Below are 23,771 nucleotides of genomic sequence, written 5' to 3' on the forward strand. Positions count from 1 at the left end.
CGCCGCTATGTGGAACAATAGCGTTATTCCTCCGGCTAAACGACCAAATGTTTACTATAAAATCTGTCATCCTTCTCATCTTGATGCGCCAGATATCGTTCGGGAATGTGAAAGGAGGATATATATATATATATAATCACGAAGAATTTATCCTTTGAGAATTTTAATTCGGGAATCGGGAGTTTAGGAGAGTGGAGCATTTTTTCTTTTTATCAATTTCTCTGCTGTGATTCATTGTGATTATTATTGCTCAATTATTGTACACGTTTATCTCATTTTTCTTTAAAATCATCGAGCAAAATAAACAATCAATATATTCGAAACAATCACAATTTCTATTTCAATTTATACGATATTCTCATTTTCATATTCTTCGCAATTATCACGAAAAATATGAAACGTTCACCAAATATTTTTCATTATATCTATACTCATTATATATATACGTGAATATTGTTTCATTCACTGTGATAGCTTTCCACAGAAAGTGCAAAAATATAAGAACCACTGGAAATTTTCCACGATCTCGCACGATCTAGAGGAAAGTGTCTATATTAATTTGACGCGTTATCGAGCGATAGGATCCTCTCGCGAGAAGATGCACGCGGAAGTGACGCGCGCCTAAATACCTGTCACACGTGTGTTCACACGGGAGGACGTGTCCAGGCGATAGTACGCGTGTCGTTGACGCCTCCGGTTTGCAGACGTTCGCACCTGCACGCGCGGCCACCGACGCCATTCGATCGTGGATCGTGACCCAGTGACCCCCATAACCTCCAAAGCGTCCGATCAATCCTTAATTTGCGTTGCGTGGAAAAATGAATTTTCTTTCGCGCTTCTTTAAACGAATAATTAACTTGGAAAACAATTAAAAATTTTATGTTTTTAACTTGTCCGATGAGAAAAGTTATCGTATTAATTTTATGCAATAATAAGTTGTCTGTATTGATAGAATGATGAGAAGAATCCAGATTAATTGTTTCGTATAATATTTGAAGGTCAATGGATATTTAAAAATTGGAAAATAAGAAAATTGCAGATATATGGAAATGAATTGGTAATTTGTTGACGATTTTTTTTTCAAATTCTAAAATATATATATACATATAAAGTACTTTGTTGCGTATACGTTTCTGAAATATCTTCGGAATCATATATCATTTCTATTTGTACTGTGCGTTTTAATTTTGTAAAATTAAGAGTTTATACATGTTTGAGTATTGAGAAATCAAAATATAGAACGTGTAAAGTTCGTTCATAAAATAAGACGTAAAATAAAACGTGTAATGTACTATACACGTATGTATATCAGTGTTATAATATAATTAAATAAAAGAAAAGATTTCATTTGCATTGAATAGAACGTAAAGAAGAATTATTAAGATATGTTATGTAAGTAAATTTTTGTTTCAAAACCATTTTTATTGTACTCACATTACTAAATATCGTCTGGAACAATGCTAATAATAACTGTGGTATGCCTAACAATGAGTTTAAAGCATACCACACCAGTGCTGAAGGTGCTAACGGGATATCGAAGAAAAGTGCTGGGTTTTAATAGCTTTGTAACTATTGATTCGCCGAAGAATAGTTGGTAGTTAAAGGTTATTTTCTTAGCAGTGAATGAAGTCAGGAATGAATTTATGATTATTGGACGTGATGTGTTGAATGAATGCCGTTCAAGAAATTTCTGATTAATTTTTTATTTAAGAATTGACAACTTCTTCAAATTTATTGTATTTCAAAAATTGAATTCAAATCACTGAATCCGCTATTTGATATACAATTTTAAATATACGTTCATTAAAACGATGTAAGAAATAATTTTTTTTTATATCATAACAAATATCATCTTCGTTTTGTATTTATAAACATTTATTTATTCGTACGATTAAAAATGTTATATCCCTCTCCCTCCTAATCTTACTTTAAATATGTCTTCGATGATTTGCAAATAGAGATTCGAAACAAATAATTTTATTTACGTTAAAGTATAATTAGAAATAAAATATTTTATTTGATTATGATAAATTTTTAAAATGATATTTCATTGAAGAATATCAAAAATATTTTGTTTTAAATATTGTTGCTGTGATTCATTTATGAGTATAAAGTACATAATATATTTCTTAATCTTCGAAATTGTGATACTATTCATTCCAACACGACTGAATTTTCTCTATGCAAAAATGAAAAGAAATAAAGAAGAATGTAGTGATGCAGCGAGTAATAAGAATAGATCGAAAAAACCATATTATTTTGTGCTTCAAATCGTTAAAATGAAAATATTATATTTTCCGAAATTTTACATCTTATTTAAAATACTATTCAAGATATCTAAGATATTATAATATTTAAAATATTATTATATAATAGCACTGCTTGCAAATTAGTTTTTCTAACAATATAAATGAAAAACGAATTTCAATTTCCATTTTTTATTTGAATTCTCATTTATTTTATTTTTTTTTCTAAAGTACTAAACGTACTAAGTATCCAATGACGTATATATAATAACATTTATTTACATTCTATAACGTAACAAATTTATGTACCGAATTATTTATGTATCCGAATCAGAATATCTAATAATATATCATGAGAATGAAGATTTTTAACACTATTATCATTATCTAACAAGAAACACTATTGATGATAGAATTTCACAGATTTTTTTAATCAAAATCGTACATATCATAAATCATAAAAATGTAAATTAAAAGAATTCGATCTTAAGAAATCGACAAAAATGAAAAACGGTAGAAAAGCAAAGAAAAAAGTTTAACGAAATCGTTTGTTAAAAATTATCTTTATTATATAAAAATAATAAATGAATGATAATAAATTAATTAGAGAAAAATACGAACGATAAATAAAAATTAATAATAATAATCTATGAAATAATCTGATCATCAAATAATACATTTTTTTATTCGTTTTCTTCGGAATAAAACGCTTCTGACGTTTCAAAGGTAATCGTGTCTCTGTTATTTTCTATTACTTTTTTCTAAAATCTTTCTACAAATATATAATTTATTTTCATATAATAAAGACAATTTAATTTTCTCTCCCATCTTTCCTTCTATTTTTCTCGATCTCTTAAACTTTTAATATCATTTTTAATTCTTCACATTTTTTTTCGGACCAGCCAAAAGCGGTAGAACGCGCAATAACCGCTCACTAACGTTCTCACTAACTTTCTACTCGATTCTCGCCTCCGTGATCCATCTCTCGCTAACCATCTTCCAGCAGCCGACCGCTCGCAATTACCGGCATACTTTTTCAAACGGCCAAATCGCGGCGAATTAATCCTCCGCTTGCTGCGTTCCTCTCGCGCGTACACGCCTCTGCCCAATCGTTTTCCAACTAACGCGGCCCAGTGACCCGAAAAACGCCACGTTGCTCGCGATCGAATCGTTTCTCCATTCAAGTTTCTCACCTCGTCTCTCGAATTCTTCGTCGTCGATAACGATGACTGTGACGGCACGTGTTCCTCCTTCCATCTGCGCGTTCTCTCCTCCGGCTGCTCCCGTTAATTATTCTCGCGCACTTTTTACACTTTTTCTCGTCCCAATGTCAGCGATCATTAATCAAGCGTGACTCGCCTGTGTCAGCGATCTAATTATCGGAACCAAAGAGCAGACGTACGTATGCTCGATATATTGCGATCGAGGATACTTGGACAGGTGGATGTAGATGTAGAAGATTGGTATATCTTGTAAAAAAAAAGAAAGGAGATTTAATTTTTAAATCGTTAGCGTTTTATTTAAAAAGTATTTAGAGGTTTGTGAAGGTTTTACAGATGTATTTTGAGAAATAGAAAAATATAATATATTTTAAGTAACTTTTGTCGTTTTCTTTCTTTTCTTCTGGGAGAGGAAACGAATAATGGTGAATTTTATCGGGTAATAAGAATGGATTGTAGAATGCCAGTTGTGGCGTTAATGAGATATTGACACGAAAATTGCCTCCCTTTTTTATTATATAGAAAAAAAAAAATCATGAATTTGTAAAATTTTGAAATTCTTTAATTTACAATTTCTAATGTTTAAAAAAAATATAATAATGTCTATAAAAAGAACGATACTAGAAATTTAATTCCTCCTCTGATTATTATAACGAGCACTTTATGTTATATTTTTGCATACTTTAATTTCACGTTTTATAAATACTTTAACAAGGAGTAAAAAGGAAAGAAAAGTTAAAAAGATGATGAATGTTTTTTTTCCTTCCTTCACGTTTATTAATAAATTACTCGAATTTGACTTTACGAGAGGTATTTATCGCGGGAATGCAGAAACACGTGAAACGTGTGTTCAAACGTTTCACTCGAAATCCGCTATGACGTTCATAAATAACCAGACCTTCACTCGTCGAACACGGAACGGCCACGATCGTTTTTAATTATTTAACCGATCCAGACGGACGTTAATTACTCACTGTCCTGCCATGTTAAATTATATATGCTAAAAAATTTGCAAATAGTAGTGCATAGTGAAGTTTCGACGTTGCGGCGTCGCCATCATTTCTTTGAAATTTATTCTTCGTTCGCCAATTTTTATTACTTACTTTTCATTATTAAAAACGAAGGATAAAATTCTACTTTACTTTAAAGGTTAATTTTTTATCACAATATCAAACTAATATCAAATTAATCAGAAAATGTATTTGGCCGATTTAACAGAAAAGTATATACGTTTATTTATAAACAGAAAATTTTTTTTCATTTCTGCATTAAAATGGATCTGTATTAAATATAACGTTTAATGGGCGAAAAAAATTTTTGTTCAATTTTCTTTCCGAAAGATCTTTTTAAAACCCCATTTATTTATAATACTTTAAATTAAAAAAAAAAAAAAAAAAAAAAAAACCAATCTTCATAAATTTTTCTTTTTTTTTTTTTTTTTTGTTTTACTCCTCATTCGTTCAATTACGTTATTGTTAATTTCATTTTACGATTGCAGGTGTTATCTTGGTTTTGCAAGAAAGGCGAGGACGTGCTCACGAAACACGGGCAGCACGCGGCGACGAACTTGACAGCGGCGCGACTTCACGAAAGGGAATTCGAGAAATTCTATTTCACGTCGATGGTGAGTACATCAGTGAGTGCGTATTTATATTTTTTCTATTAACAAGTTGTATTCAGTTTTAGTATTTGTATTATTTTAGAAAGAGAACAATCCAGATTATAATGAAAAGTCGGTTTTGATCAAACCGGCTTAAAATTCGTCACAAAAGTTTTCTTTTAAAATAAAACTTACTTAACTTAAAAATCTTGATTTTGTTTTAAACATGTTTTAATTTTGTCCAAATTATTTTTTACAAAAGGATTAACAAATTATTGATTTTTACAAAAAATAACAGCTGGTTAAATAAGATAAGCGAAGAATTTTATGACCATATAAACTAATAGATTACTAAATTAATAGATGATAGTGCGATGTATTCTATTGATCAATCATTTCGTTATACCAATCTCGGTATCTGAAAGGCAGAATAATAATTACGAAGCACAAGCGAAAGCCCGATAGATAGATTTTATAAAAGCTTTGACACGAATGTTGCGCTAACTGTTTCAAATAATGGGATCGAAAGCAGCTCAGAATCGACCCATATATGTCTAGAGATTTCACTTTTTTCACGTCTCATCGAGCCTTTCGTCACGGTTCAATACGGAAGAATTCCCGACAAGAGACGGTCGAAATGACCGAAACATAATAAAAGATTTCTTTGTAATCGATTGCAAGGATCACTACGAGTTTCGCAAACTTCCTCTTGTGTTACCGGCCGGATCAGTCGAAGAAAAAATACACGTGTCTCGTTTAAAGAGAAAGAGAAGAAGAAAAAAAATAATAAAAAAGTAGGAGAAACTATATTAGTATTTGGTCTCAAGGTGTTATTATGGTTATTAGATACCTCTAGTAGATTGGATTTGATCGGAGATAAAGATTTCGTTTAGATCGATTTAACAATCGAATGTGTAACGATGACTTTCAGATTTAGATGGATAGAAAAGATACGAGAAATGGTTTTAATGTGTACCACTGTTGCAAATGTGATTTTGAAACGAGAAACGAGAATATTTCAATTTGAATAAAGAATTAAAAAGAAGATTAGAGAAAAAAATGTTAGAATAATCTATAGATACTATTTTACCGACGAAAATAAAACTTCCATCCGTTCCGTCGATAATAAAACTTTTTTTTATTTAGTTCTCTAATAACGAAAAGCATATGCTTTCAGCATAAAAATCGAAACTTACATTAAATTTACTATTATTATATATTGAGAAAATAAAAAATATTATATTTAAAAAATACTATATAATATTCTAAAAAACGAATCTTCATAGATCTCGATCGAAGGATCGGTAACTTGATTTTCTAGTCGTGTGGTGCCGTCTAGCGTCACCTGATCCAAACACTTTCCTGCAATACCGACCGAAGTATGCCGCATAAATTAAATTACTTCGAAAGCACATGTGTTCATCAACGGCAGCAATTATTTTTCTATCGCGACTTTTAAAATCTCATTTACGTTCCATAACGGTGCAGATTGAATCGTAACTAGTAATTGAAAGACGCGAAAGTTGTTCGCTGACAACTTTCGCAATTAGAAATGTATTTGCGGAATAGTTGATTAGTCGGTGCAAACTGAGTGAATAGTAATGTCTAGTCTTATCAAACGATCGTATGAGTCCATGTTCTTCGACGACATTTTCCGTTCGTTGATAACGGAGCCAACGCGACAACGTGACCTCCGCTTTCTGTGTTTCCCATTTTCTCGATAAACGATCGTAAAGAGTGGCAAACAACCTTGAATATCAATTAAGTAAAAGTATATACGAGGAAGAATGATCTATTCAAGCCCCATATTCGGACGACTTATCGTCCGCTTATCGCTATTTATCGGTAACGTAGGCAGAATATCGTGCCATTGGATAATTTATATTTGAACTGTCAAGTTACGGCTGGCTTCGATAATTTGAATTTAAAAATAATATTATTTACGTATATATTGAATTTAAAATTTAAATAATGAAATGTTAAATACTTATTCTAGATTAAAATTAAGAATTTTTCAAAAAGTAGAATCAATCTAATTTTTATTAATCTGTGATTCTTGTGAATGTACTGATCAGTTTACTAAACTGTAATTATTTACACATTTATGAAAAATTAAATGTATGAAAATTTGCAGAATATTTATGGTATACAAAAATACATAAAATATTTTAAAATTATCTAAAATAAAATACTTATTGTGATATTTGAAAAATGAATTGAATCTTTAAAATTACATAAACAGTAATCTAATTATAATGTGTAGTTCATAATGTATTATAGTTTTCAAAATCATATTTCCAGATCTATTGAATTTATATACATTAATAATTTTATTATTATTCATAAGATGATTTTACGTTATAATTTTTTATAAATACTGATATCTAAATCTATATACCCAATATGAATATCTGAAAAATTTCTAATCTCAAACAAAAGTACATCATTTTTCAAAATGAAAACAACTAACGAAGCACGTTTCTCGAGTTCGTCAATTTACCAATTTACGCTCGACTTTCTCCCCCTCGATTGATAACCGAGTTGAAGAGGCTCGAAAAGAGCCACGACCACAGCGCTCACCGGTCGTTTCATCCCATGGCGATCGATTGTCGAGGGACAAGCACGTTAATTAATCATGTGGCACCCACTTCAATTATCCCGCGTTCCACGCGTCCCGTTGCTGGATCATTATCCAAACTGCGTTGGACATTTCTTCGTGGCAACCACGTCCCAATGACCCCAATGTGATCAACGCATTGCCCACACCGCTCCTGTCATAATTGTCAACCGACGATCGAGAAAACTGTTTATTTAGGTCGTTCGAACGGAACTGGAACCTATCGCCGATTTATTATTAAGCGATCGCAGCGCGGCGCGCGTCCAACCCGATATTTGGAGCGTCCGGTTAATTGCAAAACGTCCAGTTAAAGAGCGTATCAATCGAAATGATCGTAAATTAAATCGACGATAAAGGTACCGGTGGAACGTGGACCGGTTCGAAACGTGGATGAAAATAGGGCGATATTGAACCACCCTTCTCGATCAAAATGCACCCAAAATCGTGCTTAAAATCGGCGAATGAGCGAACGAGTACGTGTGAAAATTTTTGCTTTCGAAAGTACAAATTGCTTTTTAGTTTATTTATATTTATGGGATCGAAGAAGAAATTTTCTGCTCTCCTTAAAATAATTAAATAACGTTTTAGCTTAAGAAAAATTAAGTTTTATAGAATTCCGTTTAAATGAAATTTTAATGAGTGGCCGATTGTGGATTCTTGTATAAATTATTGTCATTATTGTCATTACTCCGCTTAACAAAGGCGGACACCAAACATAAACATTTTTCGTAAAAATGTTATATAATAAGTATCAAAAAAATTGATCGAAAAGAAAAGAGCAATAGTTACACTTTCTAAAAATCTGAAATATCGAAGCATACGATTGTAATCTATTTGTGAACATAAACTTCAATTATTTGAAAAATCATATTCATAAACAGAGTTCTATCATATTTTCTCTTTTATCGTTCTCTTTGTTTTTTTTAACCTATTTACATTTAATTAAGTATGTAGATTTTATATCTTAAGCGTTGCACTATGGATAACACGGTTATTAAAATTTATCGACTATGAGAAATAATTTACTTTTCGAAGAAGGTTTTAAAATGTATTTCAAAATTTTATTTCAAACAAAATCTGCTCGATCCTGTTTGAAAACATCATAGATTTTTGCTATTTACAATTTGCTTTCGCTTTTCACGATTGCGAATTTCTCCAAAATTCTTCGAGTGAAAGAGGACAAGAACTTGCAATTACTGCTCACGCTTTACGTGGAACACAAATGACTCAATTTAATTTATTCAATCGTGCCAACAATTGAGAAACCCGAGTGAAAAGTTTATTTTCGTACATTTAAAAAAAAAAGAACACTATTATATTCAACTGATCTATTTAACAAAGCATATCGTTCCTCTTCTACAGAATTAATCAGAACGAATTAATTCTTTCCCTCTCTTTTATCTCTAATTTTCTCTAATCTTCAAATTTCTTTTTACATTTTACGTTTATAATAAATATAAAGTTAAATATACAAAAAGATCTATGAAGTTTCTTTAATGATTCCACTTGGTACTTTATTTAGATTGAACTGCGTATTTATGGCATAAACAAGCAAAAAAAGAAAGAAAAAAGAAAATAGCACAAATGGCGTCTGGTTTCTAGTATTTGACACATAAATTTTTATCCGGAAGGTCGACGATGTTTTCTCGAAGTACTAAGCGGTGTCGCGCACCGGAAATCGTGTTCGACCATGGCCTTCGTGGCGTACTGGTAACCTAATTACGCAGCACAGAGGAGGAATAGCGAACGTGACGCGAATAAAAACGAGACGTTTGGAGTTGTTTTAACGGGGCGCACATGGAAACCGCATCTCGAAAGAGGATCTCGAGCGAGCAGAAAATTCTCGTGATCATCAAACGAGGAAATATATTTTACGTCGATCGATCGTGTGGATAAAATTTTTCTCCGTTGATTGAGAAATATCCAATTCCAATTGGCTTGTTTTTCAGAAGATTTGATTGAGTTTGAATAAGAGTCCTTTCTGGAAACTCGTTGATTATTGGCCAATTCCTGTACAAATGATAATTTGATTGGAAGTAAAAGTGCAGCAAAAGTTTTTTGACAGCTGCATCTTGTAATGCTTTGCTTTTTATTATTGATTTTATGACTTTTAATAATTTCGAAGCGGGTAATTTGTCGAGTTTTTATTGGCCTTCGTAAACACGTGGAACATTATAAGTTTCGAAATTGAGTTTAGAAATTGTCGGAGCCAATTCGACTTATCGTCAGAATCGACATTGTTGTAAATTTTAATAAAATTCAATAAAGCGAATTTTGGAAAATTCGATTATATAAAAAAAACTTACTTTTCGGGTCGTAAAGATTAAAAACTCTCCATTATGATCGAAAAGAAAATTTGTTTCGAATTCTAGACGTTATAATTATTTAATGTAAACTTGAAATACTTCTTCGTTTTGATATCCACAAACTTTACCCCCAAAAAGTGTTTCATATTTTTATAAACAATCTGTCTACATTCTTATCGCAAATTTTACTATATTATAATCGGAAACCAAATTTTTCATTTTGTTTCGCAACATTCGCAAATAATTAAAATCCCTTTCGAATGCATATCTTCGTTTACGAAACCCAATTAAACCCAAACAAATTTTAGCGCGAACAAGATAACGATTTCCTTCCGTCGATCACCTCGAGAAGGATCCAACTTTCCAACGCGTATCCTCGGCCAATGTGTTCGCTCGCGGAACGATGATTGCGACGCGTTATATCCGGTGGAGAGTGGACGCGTGTCGCGAATCGCGATCGGGAAATCGTTTCGAAAACTCGATTGCAACATGCTCGAATCGGCACAAGGCGGTCATGCTCGTTAGCCCCGTCGTTTGATTTCCCCGGCACCCTGCAAAATCCTTCGATTAAGATTATTGTTCATATAAATTAATTAATTTATAAATTTTATTAAATAAATTAAATTTATAAATTTTATTAAATAAATTAAATTTATTATTTATTAATTTATTATTATATAAAATAGTAATATATAAAATTAAAATTGATATTACTAATCCAATTACTCCTCCAAGTTTATTTGGAATTGCACGTAAGATTGAATAAGCAAATAAAAAATATCATTCTTTAATGTGAGGTTTAATGTGAGTAGGTGTATTTATAGGATTAGCAATTTTAAAATTATCTGGATCTCCTAAGTAGTATGGATATTGAAAATTAATTATTATGAAAATAAATAAAATAATATAAAATCCTAATAGATCTTTAATTGAAAAATAAGGATGAAATGAGATTTTATAATTATTATAATTTGATCATAATGGATTTGAAGATTCAGTTAAATGTAATGCAAATAAGTGAAGAATTACTATGAATAAAATTACTAAAGGAAGAATAAAATGAAGTGAAAAAAATCGATGTTGCATTATTAATTGAGAATCCTCCTCAAATTCATAAAACAATTGTATCACCAATATATGGGATAGCAGATAATAAATTAGTAATTACTGTTGCACCTCAATATGATATTTGACCTCATGGTAAAACATATCCTATAAATGCTGCAGCTATAGAAATTAATAAAATTAAAATTCCAATTCCTCATACACTTGATAATTTATATGAACAATAAATTAACGCGCGAGAAATGAATGAAAATATTGTTGATCTTTCGTTTGTTCGAGAGATTTGTCTATTTGCTCCTCGATCCTACGAGCAGATTCGATGAAACTTTCGAACAGATGAAATGATCAAGCGTGGTGGATTGTTGTTATTTTGAAGTTATTTCGATTTGATTTTATTGGCAAGTTTTTTCATATATAAACTTTTGGATCGAAACTTTTTTTTATTTCTGTGTTTGTTCCGTTTTTGTAAAAGTGTAGAGATATAGTATTAATGTATTCAATATTTAGATCGAATTTATTTAAAAGATTCTCGGATATTGATTTTTGATAAAAAAAGCAAATATACGAAATTCAAAATGACTGTATATGTTGATTGTACAAAAGCAAGATATTTTTCATTTTTTTTGAAAAATTCATGGGATCGTTAATCGTCATAAAATAAGAAATTTCCAGTTACGAATCATTTGATGATGTAATATATATATACTATTTTTGATCTATTTAAGGCACAAATGAAATATTACGTTTAAATATCGCGATTGATATTTCGATCAAACAAAAGTTTTTAAAATCCAAAGATGAAAACAAAAAAAGGACAAGTCTCTTTCGATTAATTTTTTTCGTCAATTAATAGATGAAAGTATTGAATTTGAATATATGAATGTTAAAAAAATGAAATACGAATCAATCCTTTTTTTTTAATCAAAATTCAAAATTTTATTTAAGTAACGAAATATATATAATAATGAAATATATTGGATAAAAATTTTTTCATAAGCTTTTTGAAAGAATATTCAAGCTTAGATCTTAAATAAATAAAGTAGATCTAAAAGTGTCGGAAGGAAATATACATGTTCTTAAATCTTGAATAAAGCTCCCTGCAATTTTCATTATAATAGATCGCGTTTGATGCCTCCACGACTCCATTCGTCGCTCGAGGATCGATACTCTACTTTCACTTATTCAAATGACAAAATATTCCGCCCGCTGGGTGATCATCGACCAATTCGATTGGCCGTCTTACTTGAGGGTCGCATCCGCGAAATTGGGGGTTCGAATTTTATTAGCTCTACCCCTTCTCGTGGCTGGTCGCGCGAGAAAGCTTAATCGTCTGATCTGGCTCCGATCCACGCCCACCTAAAACTCTCGATAGATTCATCGGGATTCGAGGGATGGATCCCTCTCGAAAATGAACGCAACATCTGTCGAGGCGATTTTTTTTTCTAGTAATATTGATTATCCTATGAGAAATGGATCGTGCTCTTATTTTTTAAATTTGTGTTTAACATCGTTGTTAAATGTAATTGATTTGATAAAAGGAGGCTTAGGTTTAGGTTGACCCTTAACTTTGAGTTTGATTTTCATGTGATTTGTGTATTATAGTTGTCAAAGTAAGAAGATAAAGCTTATTATATTATTATTAGATCATTTCATTTTGCTTGATTTGTTAAAATTTTATGTATTATAGTCATTTGATCTTTTCAAATATAGCGAAATAACGAAGTAATTCGATGATATCGAAAAATTTAGAACCATTTTACGTAACGATTTATTAACTGACGTAAATAATTTGACAAATCATAAATTACACAACATATTGATAATTTCAGAAACGAAGAATAATTTCAGAAATTTACATTATCATATATTTCTTTTAACATTTATATCGAAAGCTCATCTTGCATCGTCTTAAATTCGTTTAAGAAATTATAAAAAAAAAAAAAAAAGAAAGAAAAAATATTCCTCCTACGTCCTCGAACAGCTCGAAACATCTCCATCCATCGTAAAAGATAAAAGACAACGAGCAAATTATCGACTAGCTTCCACTTGACCGATCGCGAAGAAAGCACGAAAAATAAGGGAACACGCCTGTATTAAAAACATCATCGTATCCGGAGAACGGGAGCTCGCGAGGGTCGATCGAAGAAGAACGATGGAACGAGATGCATTAACCCATTAGTGCTCGCGCAGATGGAGCTACGTGTTGTTACGCATAGTTGACCGCACGTAGCGTAGGTGTAACACGAAAAAATAAAGCACGAGTGTGGTTCGACTGATATGTGGGTTAATCGACGAGTGAAGTGGAACGACGCCACCCGATGCCTCCTCGTTAAGAGGTGGGACGAGTCTTCCGGGTCTTCTTCCTCGTTTTCTGGGGTAACTCTTTCCGAGGTATACTAGGTATTCGTTTTAACGATATTAAGGTTTTTTAGGGTAGGTAGTTTATTGGCAAAGATTTAAAAAATCACTGATTTTTAATTCGATTTTTTAGAAAACATCGCGATTCCTTTTATTTTTTCGTTTTCTTCTTATTCGTTTTAGTGATATTGAATGGTGCTTGATTTTAAAAATTGGAAATTATTCGACTTTAGAAATTATCGTGATATTCTCGATTTCGTAATGATATTCCTAAACGATTCTGTTTCGTTTTGTAAGTTTTTGTTGAGATGTCAGGTATGGATTATGAGATTGAAGATTTATCTCTGATTTAATTTTAGAATCTATTTTTTCTTTTTTAGGCGTTAAAAATTAAGATATTAAGGGCAAATGTTCTTATATGATATAATAGTGTTACATTTTATTTAAAATAATTTATTCCACCAAATTAATAAATTCTATTATGTCAAATGACATCATTGAAAATAAAAATTCAAAGAACCCAAACAATTTTGCAATTTTAAATAATTTGTCGAATCCGATTCATATCGCGTAATCCCTCAATTTTTGTAGAATCGATCCATGAATCGCGTGATGCATATTGTTCTTCGAAGAAACTCTTAACGAGATGTATATTCTCGCGACACAACAATATTGCAAAATTTACCAGTTTCATGATACGATTGCTATTTTTAAAAGTTAAATTTTTAGCACTTCTGCAAACGTGTCAACTTGTGAGAAAAGGAAGAATAGGAACACGTGGATAGAAAAAAGTAAAGTTAGAATATATTACATCACTAAATTCATTCTTAAAATAAACTCAAGTACTTTTTACAAGTCGTATTTTCTTATTCAAAGCGATATAGATACTTTTTATCGATTCCTTTTTCGTCACAGACCATGTGCAAAATTTATAAAAGTCGAATAACAATCATTAATGCAAATATTAATTAAAGGAAAAAAGCAAAATAAAAACGTTGTTGTCACATTATGCGTAATTTCTTCAACACTTTTAAAAAAAATTTGAATTATGCCTTTTTTCAAACGCTGGTAATAAAAAAAAATTGTTTAATAAAATTGATGAAAAAATGTTTCAATTTTTTCTTGTTCCATTTATTATAAAAATATAGAAAGAAATATTACAAATAAATATTACAAATCATTTTCGAAATTTATTGCTAAATTTTAAAATATTGTATTAAATATATATTAAATTAATAATTCTCTTTTAGATATTTACTTATATATTCATTTATTACTATATATGTTATATTTCTCTTAATAATACTCTTTTGGATATTTACTTGTATATTTATTTATTACTATATATGTTATATTTCTCTTAATAATACTCTTTTGGATATTTACTTGTATAATATACATTTATTTATTACTACATATATTATATATCTCCTAATAATACTCTTTTGGATATTTACTTATATATTTACATTGCAATATTGGACAGGAAGTGGGCTATACATATATACGATAGAATATCGATGTCAAACAAATCGTTAATATCGCATTACGCAATCGAGCTTTCGCGATTACTCAAGAGGAGGAAACCGTAAAACGACACGCCTTCCATCGCGCAAATGTAACGGGTCACGGTGAGCTTAACGCGTAAGAAAAGAGAAGACCTTGAAATACCTTGTACATACGTGGATTTGCAATGTACAACATGGATTTGTCTTGGCCTGTCTCGCGCACCCGATCCCCTCGGAATTTCTTATATTTGGGTTGAGCTCGTCGTTAGCGCTGCACAGTTTTTGTCCCCCAAGGGGAAACGCGATTCTCTCCCTCTCGCATAACTGGATGTAATCAAGCTTTTTTGCACGCCGTTTTCCCCCGACGATTTGCTTTACGACTGGTTAGAGTGAATTAATAACGGCCATCTATCGGCCGTGATTAAATAAATCGACGAGAGTTTAACTTTCACGGTTTTTCTTTTTTCTTTCGAGCTTAATACGTATATTTCATTTTTGAATTATTATATTATTGTTTACACGTTGCTCTAATACGCGATTTGATGAGATTTGATTAAATTTATTCGAATGAGTTATTTTGATCGTTGTATTATGGTAATCTTGTATTAACATCGTATTTTCTTTTAACAACAATATATCATTTTGTATTATGATGTATGAAAGAAAAAGTTAAAAAAGTTATTATGAAAGTGAAAAGTAAGCTGTTAATTCTAGACAATCTCTTCTCTATAATAATACGTATAAATAAATTTTTACGTTTAATAAATCTAGTAAATCTAGCAAATATAATAGAGACAGCACGTAATAAAGAATATTAATAATAACATCTTTCCTAATTATAGGAATTGTAATTTCTGAAATTAGATTATGAATGAATTTATTTCTATCTAAGTTGCAGACTTTTGAAATAATATATTTTAACTTCTTTGAAACAATTATTTCATGTAATTATAGATCTCTGAAAAAAGAGGTTTAAATGAAGTGACAATAAATTTAATATTAGGTCGTGAAATAAGTATAGAAATTCCTCTCGTTCGAACGTGGCATTTAAATGCAGATGTTATTATAACACACAACTCGAGGTTACACAGCTACCTATTAAAATTCATACTGCTAGCCTTTTCCATAATGGCGTTACTCTAATTTCTTCGCGTGCTCTTCCATTGCAGTATTCTCTCTCCTTTGAATGTATATATATATATATATATATATATATATATATATATATATATATATATATATATCCTATAGATATCTCCGTTTGCTTTTTCTACGCGTATTACCATTTCCTTTTCTAAACACATTTGTCACGCTCGACACCTTTTACTCTAAATTACTCAGAAGACTTTACCGTTTATACGACACGAACCTTAACTTTTGAATATCTCACTGAAATAAGCGAGTGGATAGGTAAGTGTCGACCTAATGAAAGTGATGCAAAAACGTGGCTTGCACAATTTTTAAACTACTAGAGTAGATATTTATCTATTAGATATGAAAAAATATTTTGATTTCTCTTTAATTAACATATCTGTCAAAGTTACTATTCATTAGTTTTTCGTGACTGATTATAAGATACCTTTTTAAAAAAGGTAATTCAATTCAACTCACGATTCGAGAATACCGAAATTTTTGTGTACAATCTTAATTCCGAAACATCGATTTAACGTATATTTTATGTTATATAGAATATGAGAAAAACATTAACGATATTAGAAAATTTAAATTGAGATACTTGAAAAATATTCAAGTTACTATAATTTCAATTCAGTCTCATTAACGGTTTATTCTATCTCTTTTTTCACTAAATTATCTAAAATTACTCAAATAAGGATTAAATTATTCGTAATAGAATAATATCAATTGAGAATTAATGATAAAAATTATAATCGTTCGTGTATTTTAAATATTATGTAGATTATAAATAATTTGTTTAGATCGAGAGAAAAAGATTTCCGTGAAAATAACCGTTTTCTAGTTAGTTCTAGTTATCGAAAATATCAAAGGCCAATATTTATTTAAATACTCGTGAAACTCGTTCGAAGGATAGGAAGTTTAATGAACGCGCAGAGATAGTGCGCAAAAGTATGCCGATAAATTAAGGCCAATTATTTGACTTCGCAGTGAACCAAATCGATTCTTTTTGTTCGCTGCTTTATTCAACGAGGTCTTTTTAAAAACACGCTTTTTAAAATATTTAATAAATTGCCGTAACTAAAGCCAAGAATGCTCTCACTTATTCTCTATTATTGGACTATTTTTACTGGCGAGTATCATTTACATTTTATACCATCGTATTCACTAAATATATTCATTAAATTATAATCGATTACTTACGCATAAAAATTAATATGAATATTACTTATAACAATAATGGATAGATTATTTTAAGATCCACTAAAAATTATTTGTAAGAGTTGTACGAAAATAATCGTAAGATGATTGAAATAATTTAGAAATATTCAAACGATACAACACGTAATATATTTATCATAAATCCTCGTGAGTTTTTCGAAATTATCGATCTTGTTATTTCACATTTCGCGGAATTTTAAATATAATTATAAATTTTAACATCCCACTTGAATTTAAATTACTCTAAATTTCGAAATATCTTAAGTGCTTTTTTTCTTGGACATTCGAAAATAATAACGTAGTAAAGGGTTAAGCGGCGATGGACAAAGCTTAAGAGAGCCAGTGTTTCCTCCGACGACATCTCTTAAAGGAATATTAAGGTACAGTTACGTTTTCCACTCATTTCTACGCGGCACAGGTACACGCCGCGTAATGGCGCATAAGCATCGGGTCATCCATTCATTTTTCATGAAGAGCACGTATTTCAACTCGAGACTGGCGTCGAAGATTTTTAAACGAGTCCATAGATCGGTTCGGCCGTGTACCGTAATATGCCGAATCGAACCTCGTTCGGAGGAACCGTTTTCGTTCGAAACGAATTTACGCCGTTCCTTTTCTCCTCCAATTTAAGAGAATTTTACACGAGAGAGAAATAAAACGTGGCTCAGGCCGTTAACAAACTTGGTGATCGCGTATCGCTATCTGGAATCGCGGATAATTTCGTTCGCCCGATATTTCATCGACTTATTTACAGTGCACGGCCTCGCCGGTTAATGTCAGCCTCTATTTTACCGATTTGCATTCGAGATTACGGGGAAACGTGGCGAGACAGCGATTGATCGAAGTAAATAATACGAGAGCACCTTGAACGATTCGTATCATTAGCTAGTTGAACGAACGGGGATAGGAAAAAAGATCTGTTTGAAAGATTTTATTGGAGTATGAAATTTATTTCTTCCAAGTTTGAAATTGATAAATGGCTATTAATCGTTAAATTTTGTTTTACAATCGGAAATATGTGAGAATGTGAAAACTTTAAGGATTTTTTTTTTGGAAATTAATTCGTAATAATCAGATTCTTCTTGTTATTCGAGAATGAATTTTTTAGAATAGATTCTTGAAATTTTAATATTTTACGTAATAATATTACTGATTATTTTTATATTTAATTAAATTCGATAATATGTCGCGTCAGAATTTCAAATTATATAATTTCTCTTGTTATCATATAGCAATTTAGTCATTGTTAAAAATTCGTATTATTATCTTATTATTCGTATTATTGTGTACACATAATTAAAAAAAAATTGTCCTATTATGATTTATGTAATGCGAGATAAGATGTTTAAAACATAATATTATAAAATAAGATTAATTTAAATAAATAAATATAAATAAAATTATCAAGATATATCAAAATATGAGTAACGAGTCATAAAAATTGAAGATTTCGAAATGAAATATATTCATAAACAGTAAATCAAGAATAACATTTGCAGCGATAATAAAAAAAAATTATCCATTTAAATAAATATTTCAAGTGATATCATAAAATTATATATAATAATACTTATTATAATAGCAATTACTTTATTCATATGATTCATATAATAGGTAATAAGAAAAAGCTTTTATACTTTATTTATTATATTAGTGATTTTTCAAATAAATATTCGATTCCATATGCATAAATGAAATTTTATTTATTTGAAGTGGAATTTCTGGAATATTTATTGGAAACTTTTAAAGTACGTTCTTCAATCTGCCTATCTTAATTTTTCAATCGTCATGATTCAAAATTTATAAAGGTCGAAAAAAAATCATAATTTTTTAATTCTCTTTTCATATCGTTTCTTTTTTTTTTTTTTCATCTGTTAAATTTACTAAAAATTTTTATAATCTTCAATGAATTTAAATATCGCAGATATTTTGTTTTCATTCATGAAATTTGTAATTTATTCAACACACAGTGAATATCAATTCATATTTCATTTTTATTTTCAAAATCTAATTTATTTAAATCGGATGACAATGGCAATAATTATATTTACTTAAAATCTTTTAACATTCGTTACTTAATATTACTAGAAAATTATAATATTTTATTTATATTTAATTTTTACAAGCATTTGCTTATTTTCATGTATACAATTCAACAAATTAATTAATCACGACATAAAAATGATTTATATATAGCCAATAACATGCAATAAACGAATAATATTTCTTAAAATGAAAATATATTAGAAATATATTAGATATATACGTGTGTACCATTCTTGCATTACTTCGCTTCTATTATTTTGATCAAAACTCTAAAAATATTGTCGGCTATTGGACATTGTCGTTACCATAATACGAATTCTCAAAAAAGATATTTCGATCAAAAAAATTGAAATAAATTTCCTCAAAATCATACCCATTTCGCGAAACTTAATTCGTATTCGACGGATAAACGGCACGTCCCTGTGGTGAAACACTGAAAATCAAGAGAAACGTGATGAATTGTCATTCGCAGGATCATCCGCGTTGAAGGCCGTACTCGATTCGCTTTTATCCATCACCTGTGACGCAAAAGGAGCACAGAATTTGGCATACAATGGGCGAGCATAGACTCAGCGTTGCTCGACATTCACTCACGAACACGAGAAAAGTGTCGAGGAACGTTCACGAGCCCCGCCACGAGTATTCGTGCCACTGGGTTACTACACTTTCGAGTTCAACTAAATCGGCCACGCGGCTCCACGCGGTTCTCTGGAATTATCGTCGCTTTCGTAAAACGACGAGAGAACGTCGATTTTATTTTGCAATGTTTCATTCGTTTTACACCCGGTCGAATCTACGAATCTGTTTTTCTCGATCCCTGTTTCGTGTGGAGACTTTTTAATCGGTTTGAGACACAAGGATAATTAATGATTTCCTTCCCTCCCGTGTAATAATACACGTTCACGAGTGATCTAGATTACAAACGAGCAATCGAACATCACTCGTGGTGTTTCATTCGAGGTGAAGACCTAGAAGATTGTTACATGGGTTTGGAATTTGTAAGCAGGAAATCCCTTCGATTCCACTTTCGTGGAAATATTATTGCGTATTACACGTAACGGCATTTTTAACTCGAAGTTCGATCTAGTTAATTCAAGTTAATTGGAATTTGGATATTGTTGGATAAAATAAGTAAATGAATGATAATATTGAAAACGTGGAACGAAAAAGCAAAAACTATTCTAATTTGTTTCTTTCCAATGATTGATTTTTGACATCTTATGATATATAATTGTAAATTTCAACTTGTGGAGATGATCTAAATATGTGACAAGTAATTCAAGACGAAATAAATTTTAATCTTCGAAATAATCCTCGTTTTTTCCCTTAATTTTAATTATAATTATAATCTTGGAATTCTTAAATTACGGTTCAAATTATCAAATTATCATTTACCTCTTTTTTAAATTTTTTTATTATTATTTTTCTTTTTTTTACAGTAGAATTACATTTATTTGAGAAATTCATACTTGCATTGCGATTTGCCATTGAAGGATTGAGAAAATTATGATAAAACTTCACTGGAACTGGAATGAAATTTTCATTAATAGTGAAAATAAACGCAAATAGATAATCGATTTGAACAATTAATGGGAGAAACTAGTTTGCTTTTATTACATGGACTGCTTGTCCTTCAATGGGTTCATACGAGCAGAACTTCTCGTTCCGAATTGAGATACTTTCGCTGGAGAGTTGTAAGATGAGAAACTTTCGTTCCAAAATTTCCATTCCAAAAGTTGGAAACATGTGGGACGAATATCTTATAAGAGAGAATAATAAAACATGTTTCTCTTAAGCTGTTTCGTATTTTAGTATTGATTTATAAGAGGTTACATGCACGAGGAATGCCGCTATAACTTGTGTGTAATTACACGTTCGTTCGATTGCGAGATTGTGCATTTATACACCTCTATCAATACTCAATCGATCAAGTGCACAACTCTGTGATTATACACTTTTCCAATCATTTCGATTGGACAATAATTTAATTACATGAATCACGAACAGAATAAAATATTTATTTAAATTCATATTATTTATTAATATTATATATACTTATTATAAAAATTAAAAGAAAAAGAAAAACGATATATAATAAATTTGCAAATGATTATTCGCTCTCTTTGATTTCAGATTATAAATTAAAGATCTGAATATTAGAAACGTTAAAAATATTTTATACAATTTTATTGAAATTTTAGAATATGAGAATCGCCATAACATTCGTCGCAAGGTGATAAAAAAATCGCAAATTTAAACAATTTTATTTTCCCAATCGTTCGTACGATCGTTATTATATTGATTAAATGTCTAAAAAACTTTAATTACACGAATATGACACGGATAAAATTATAAACCGCGTTTCGATATGACACAATAACCACACAAGCATCGCAACAAGTGTCGCAATTCGGGGCTGCTTACTCTTCAAGGACGCCTCGTCAAGTCCAGTGAACTTTAGGTTCGTTAGCTCCGAAGAATATACCGCGGGATCCGCGTAACGAATATGTAATGCCTGCGCATACGCACAATAGCATAGTTGCGATGAAAGTGGCTTGTAATCCGGGCTGAGCGTCGCGAGGGATTCATACTTAAGTGTCTCGTTAGCCGATTAAGGGAGTGTCCATGCGCCGATTCAGCAAAAAGGACGATCGAACGTGTGGTGTTTCCTCGCATTGTCATCAAACGATCGAGATCGTTTTTCTTTTTATCTGTTTCGAGACACTTCGAAAGAACATGGATAACGCTAACTGGAATCAATGTCACGAATTGTCTCGAATCCAATTTATCCGTGGCGGGAGAGCTTAAGGATACGAGATTAGATTCCCGCGCTTGTGCGTCTCTCGTTTATTTATGCGATATGCGTGCAACTCGATAGGATTATACGTATGGACGGGGTTCTTTTTTGTTTTCATTCTGTCGATTGATTCTGAAATTTTATTTGTATTCATTTTATCGGAAATTTTGGAAATATTGTTGGATATTTAAAATTAATAACTGTTTAATAAAGTTTAAAATATGTCGCCATTTTGAGCCATTTTTTTCTTTATATATTAAGGTTTTAGTTTTGTTATTGATAAACAAAATTTTTGATTTAATATGCGTCAGTCTAGCAATTAACAAGCGAAGATGGATTTAAATCCTAAAATTAACTTCAATTCATTGTAATTTTTGGTTGCCCATGGATCTTTCAAATCCTGTCTCTTGTTCAGCTTCATAAAATTTTATAGTAAAGATTACAGCAGTAAAGATCTTCGTTTTAAAATTGTTTAAAAAAGGTCAGGATAAAAATGGCTTGACAATCAAATTCTCGAGGCAAGTCTTGGCAATAAAAATTTGCTTATTCCATCAACATAGATCATAACAAGATGCAACTGAAGAAAATAAAATGTGTTTACGACTTTGTGATTCCGTGAACTCGCTCCAGCTTTGCCCATCTGACTCTTTCCCAAAGACATTGATCGCACTCGGATCTCCTTTCCCTCGTTGAGAACTTGATCCTTTCTACACGCAGAATCGTATTGTACCAGGTTGCATAGCTTCCACTGAACATCGATTACGATTCCATTGAAATATGCACGCGGACGAGGCGTTGCACACCCATTGTCATTCATTAGAAACAATCATCGATCGTAACGTCAGTTTTTTCATCGATGAAAAATTCGAAGGGAAATTACAGACAGGAAATTCGAGACGATCTCTTTTTATTATATTGCACTCTACTTGCTTGATGAAAAAATATTTTCGATCTTAATTTCAATTAAAATAAAATTTGAAAAATAAAATTTTTCGGCTTGTAATGTCTGTAATATCTTTAATAAAATTTAATAAATATATTCTTATTATTTTTTCCAATTACTCGTTCGAAGTAAACATGATAAAAACAAAAGAAATTGAGAATAAGAGGAATATCTTGCATTCCTACTTTTCCACGATATCTCATTCGTTGTTAAAAATGCTCGAAAAAGGAAGACCAGGTATATATACTCATTGGAAATCGATAAGATTATTTCTCCACGAACCGAAGACAAATCAGATTCTTTCCATATCGATTCGCATCAACCGCTACTCCAATCCGTAATCATTCGTCCTTGAAATACCGAGAGACATTCCTCTCTGTCTCAGAATCGTGTCACTCCCGTGAGATCCCAAGGTCAAGACGAGTTTGAACCTCCGCCCTGCTCCGCAATTTTTATTTTTTCATTCCCAAGGAAATGCGCCGGGAATAAATTAATCATCCAGGGTCAACGAGTACATACTCACGAGTATCTTTGCCCGTACTGGAAAATCGTCTAACGGTGATAGATCCCAAGGTTCTAATTATATCTCCGCTTAATCATAACCGTACCTTTTCCATTGATTCCGCATGCTCGTAGAGAATTCGAGCTCGTCGATGCTGGGAAAAGTGATCCGTGGTTGTTGACTGTCGTTGCACGAGTAATTTATCGCC

General features: G+C 31.0%; 1 protein-coding gene across 5 annotated transcripts in view; it reads left to right on the top strand.

Moving 5' to 3' along the window:
• The window catches only part of LOC107999813 (puratrophin-1), a 323,391-nt gene that overhangs the window by 249,265 nt on the left and 50,355 nt on the right, over window positions 1–23,771 (top strand). For all 5 annotated transcript variants that reach the window (XM_062073658.1, XM_062073646.1, XM_062073654.1 and 2 more), the window contains one exon: window positions 4,965–5,090. In XM_062073658.1, the coding sequence (XP_061929642.1) occupies window positions 4,965–5,090 (126 nt within the window). The remainder of the gene's footprint in view (window positions 1–4,964; window positions 5,091–23,771) is intronic.

Source organism: Apis cerana, linkage group LG1 (assembly GCF_029169275.1).
Source record: "Apis cerana isolate GH-2021 linkage group LG1, AcerK_1.0, whole genome shotgun sequence".
Classification (NCBI taxonomy): domain Eukaryota; kingdom Metazoa; phylum Arthropoda; class Insecta; order Hymenoptera; family Apidae; genus Apis; species Apis cerana.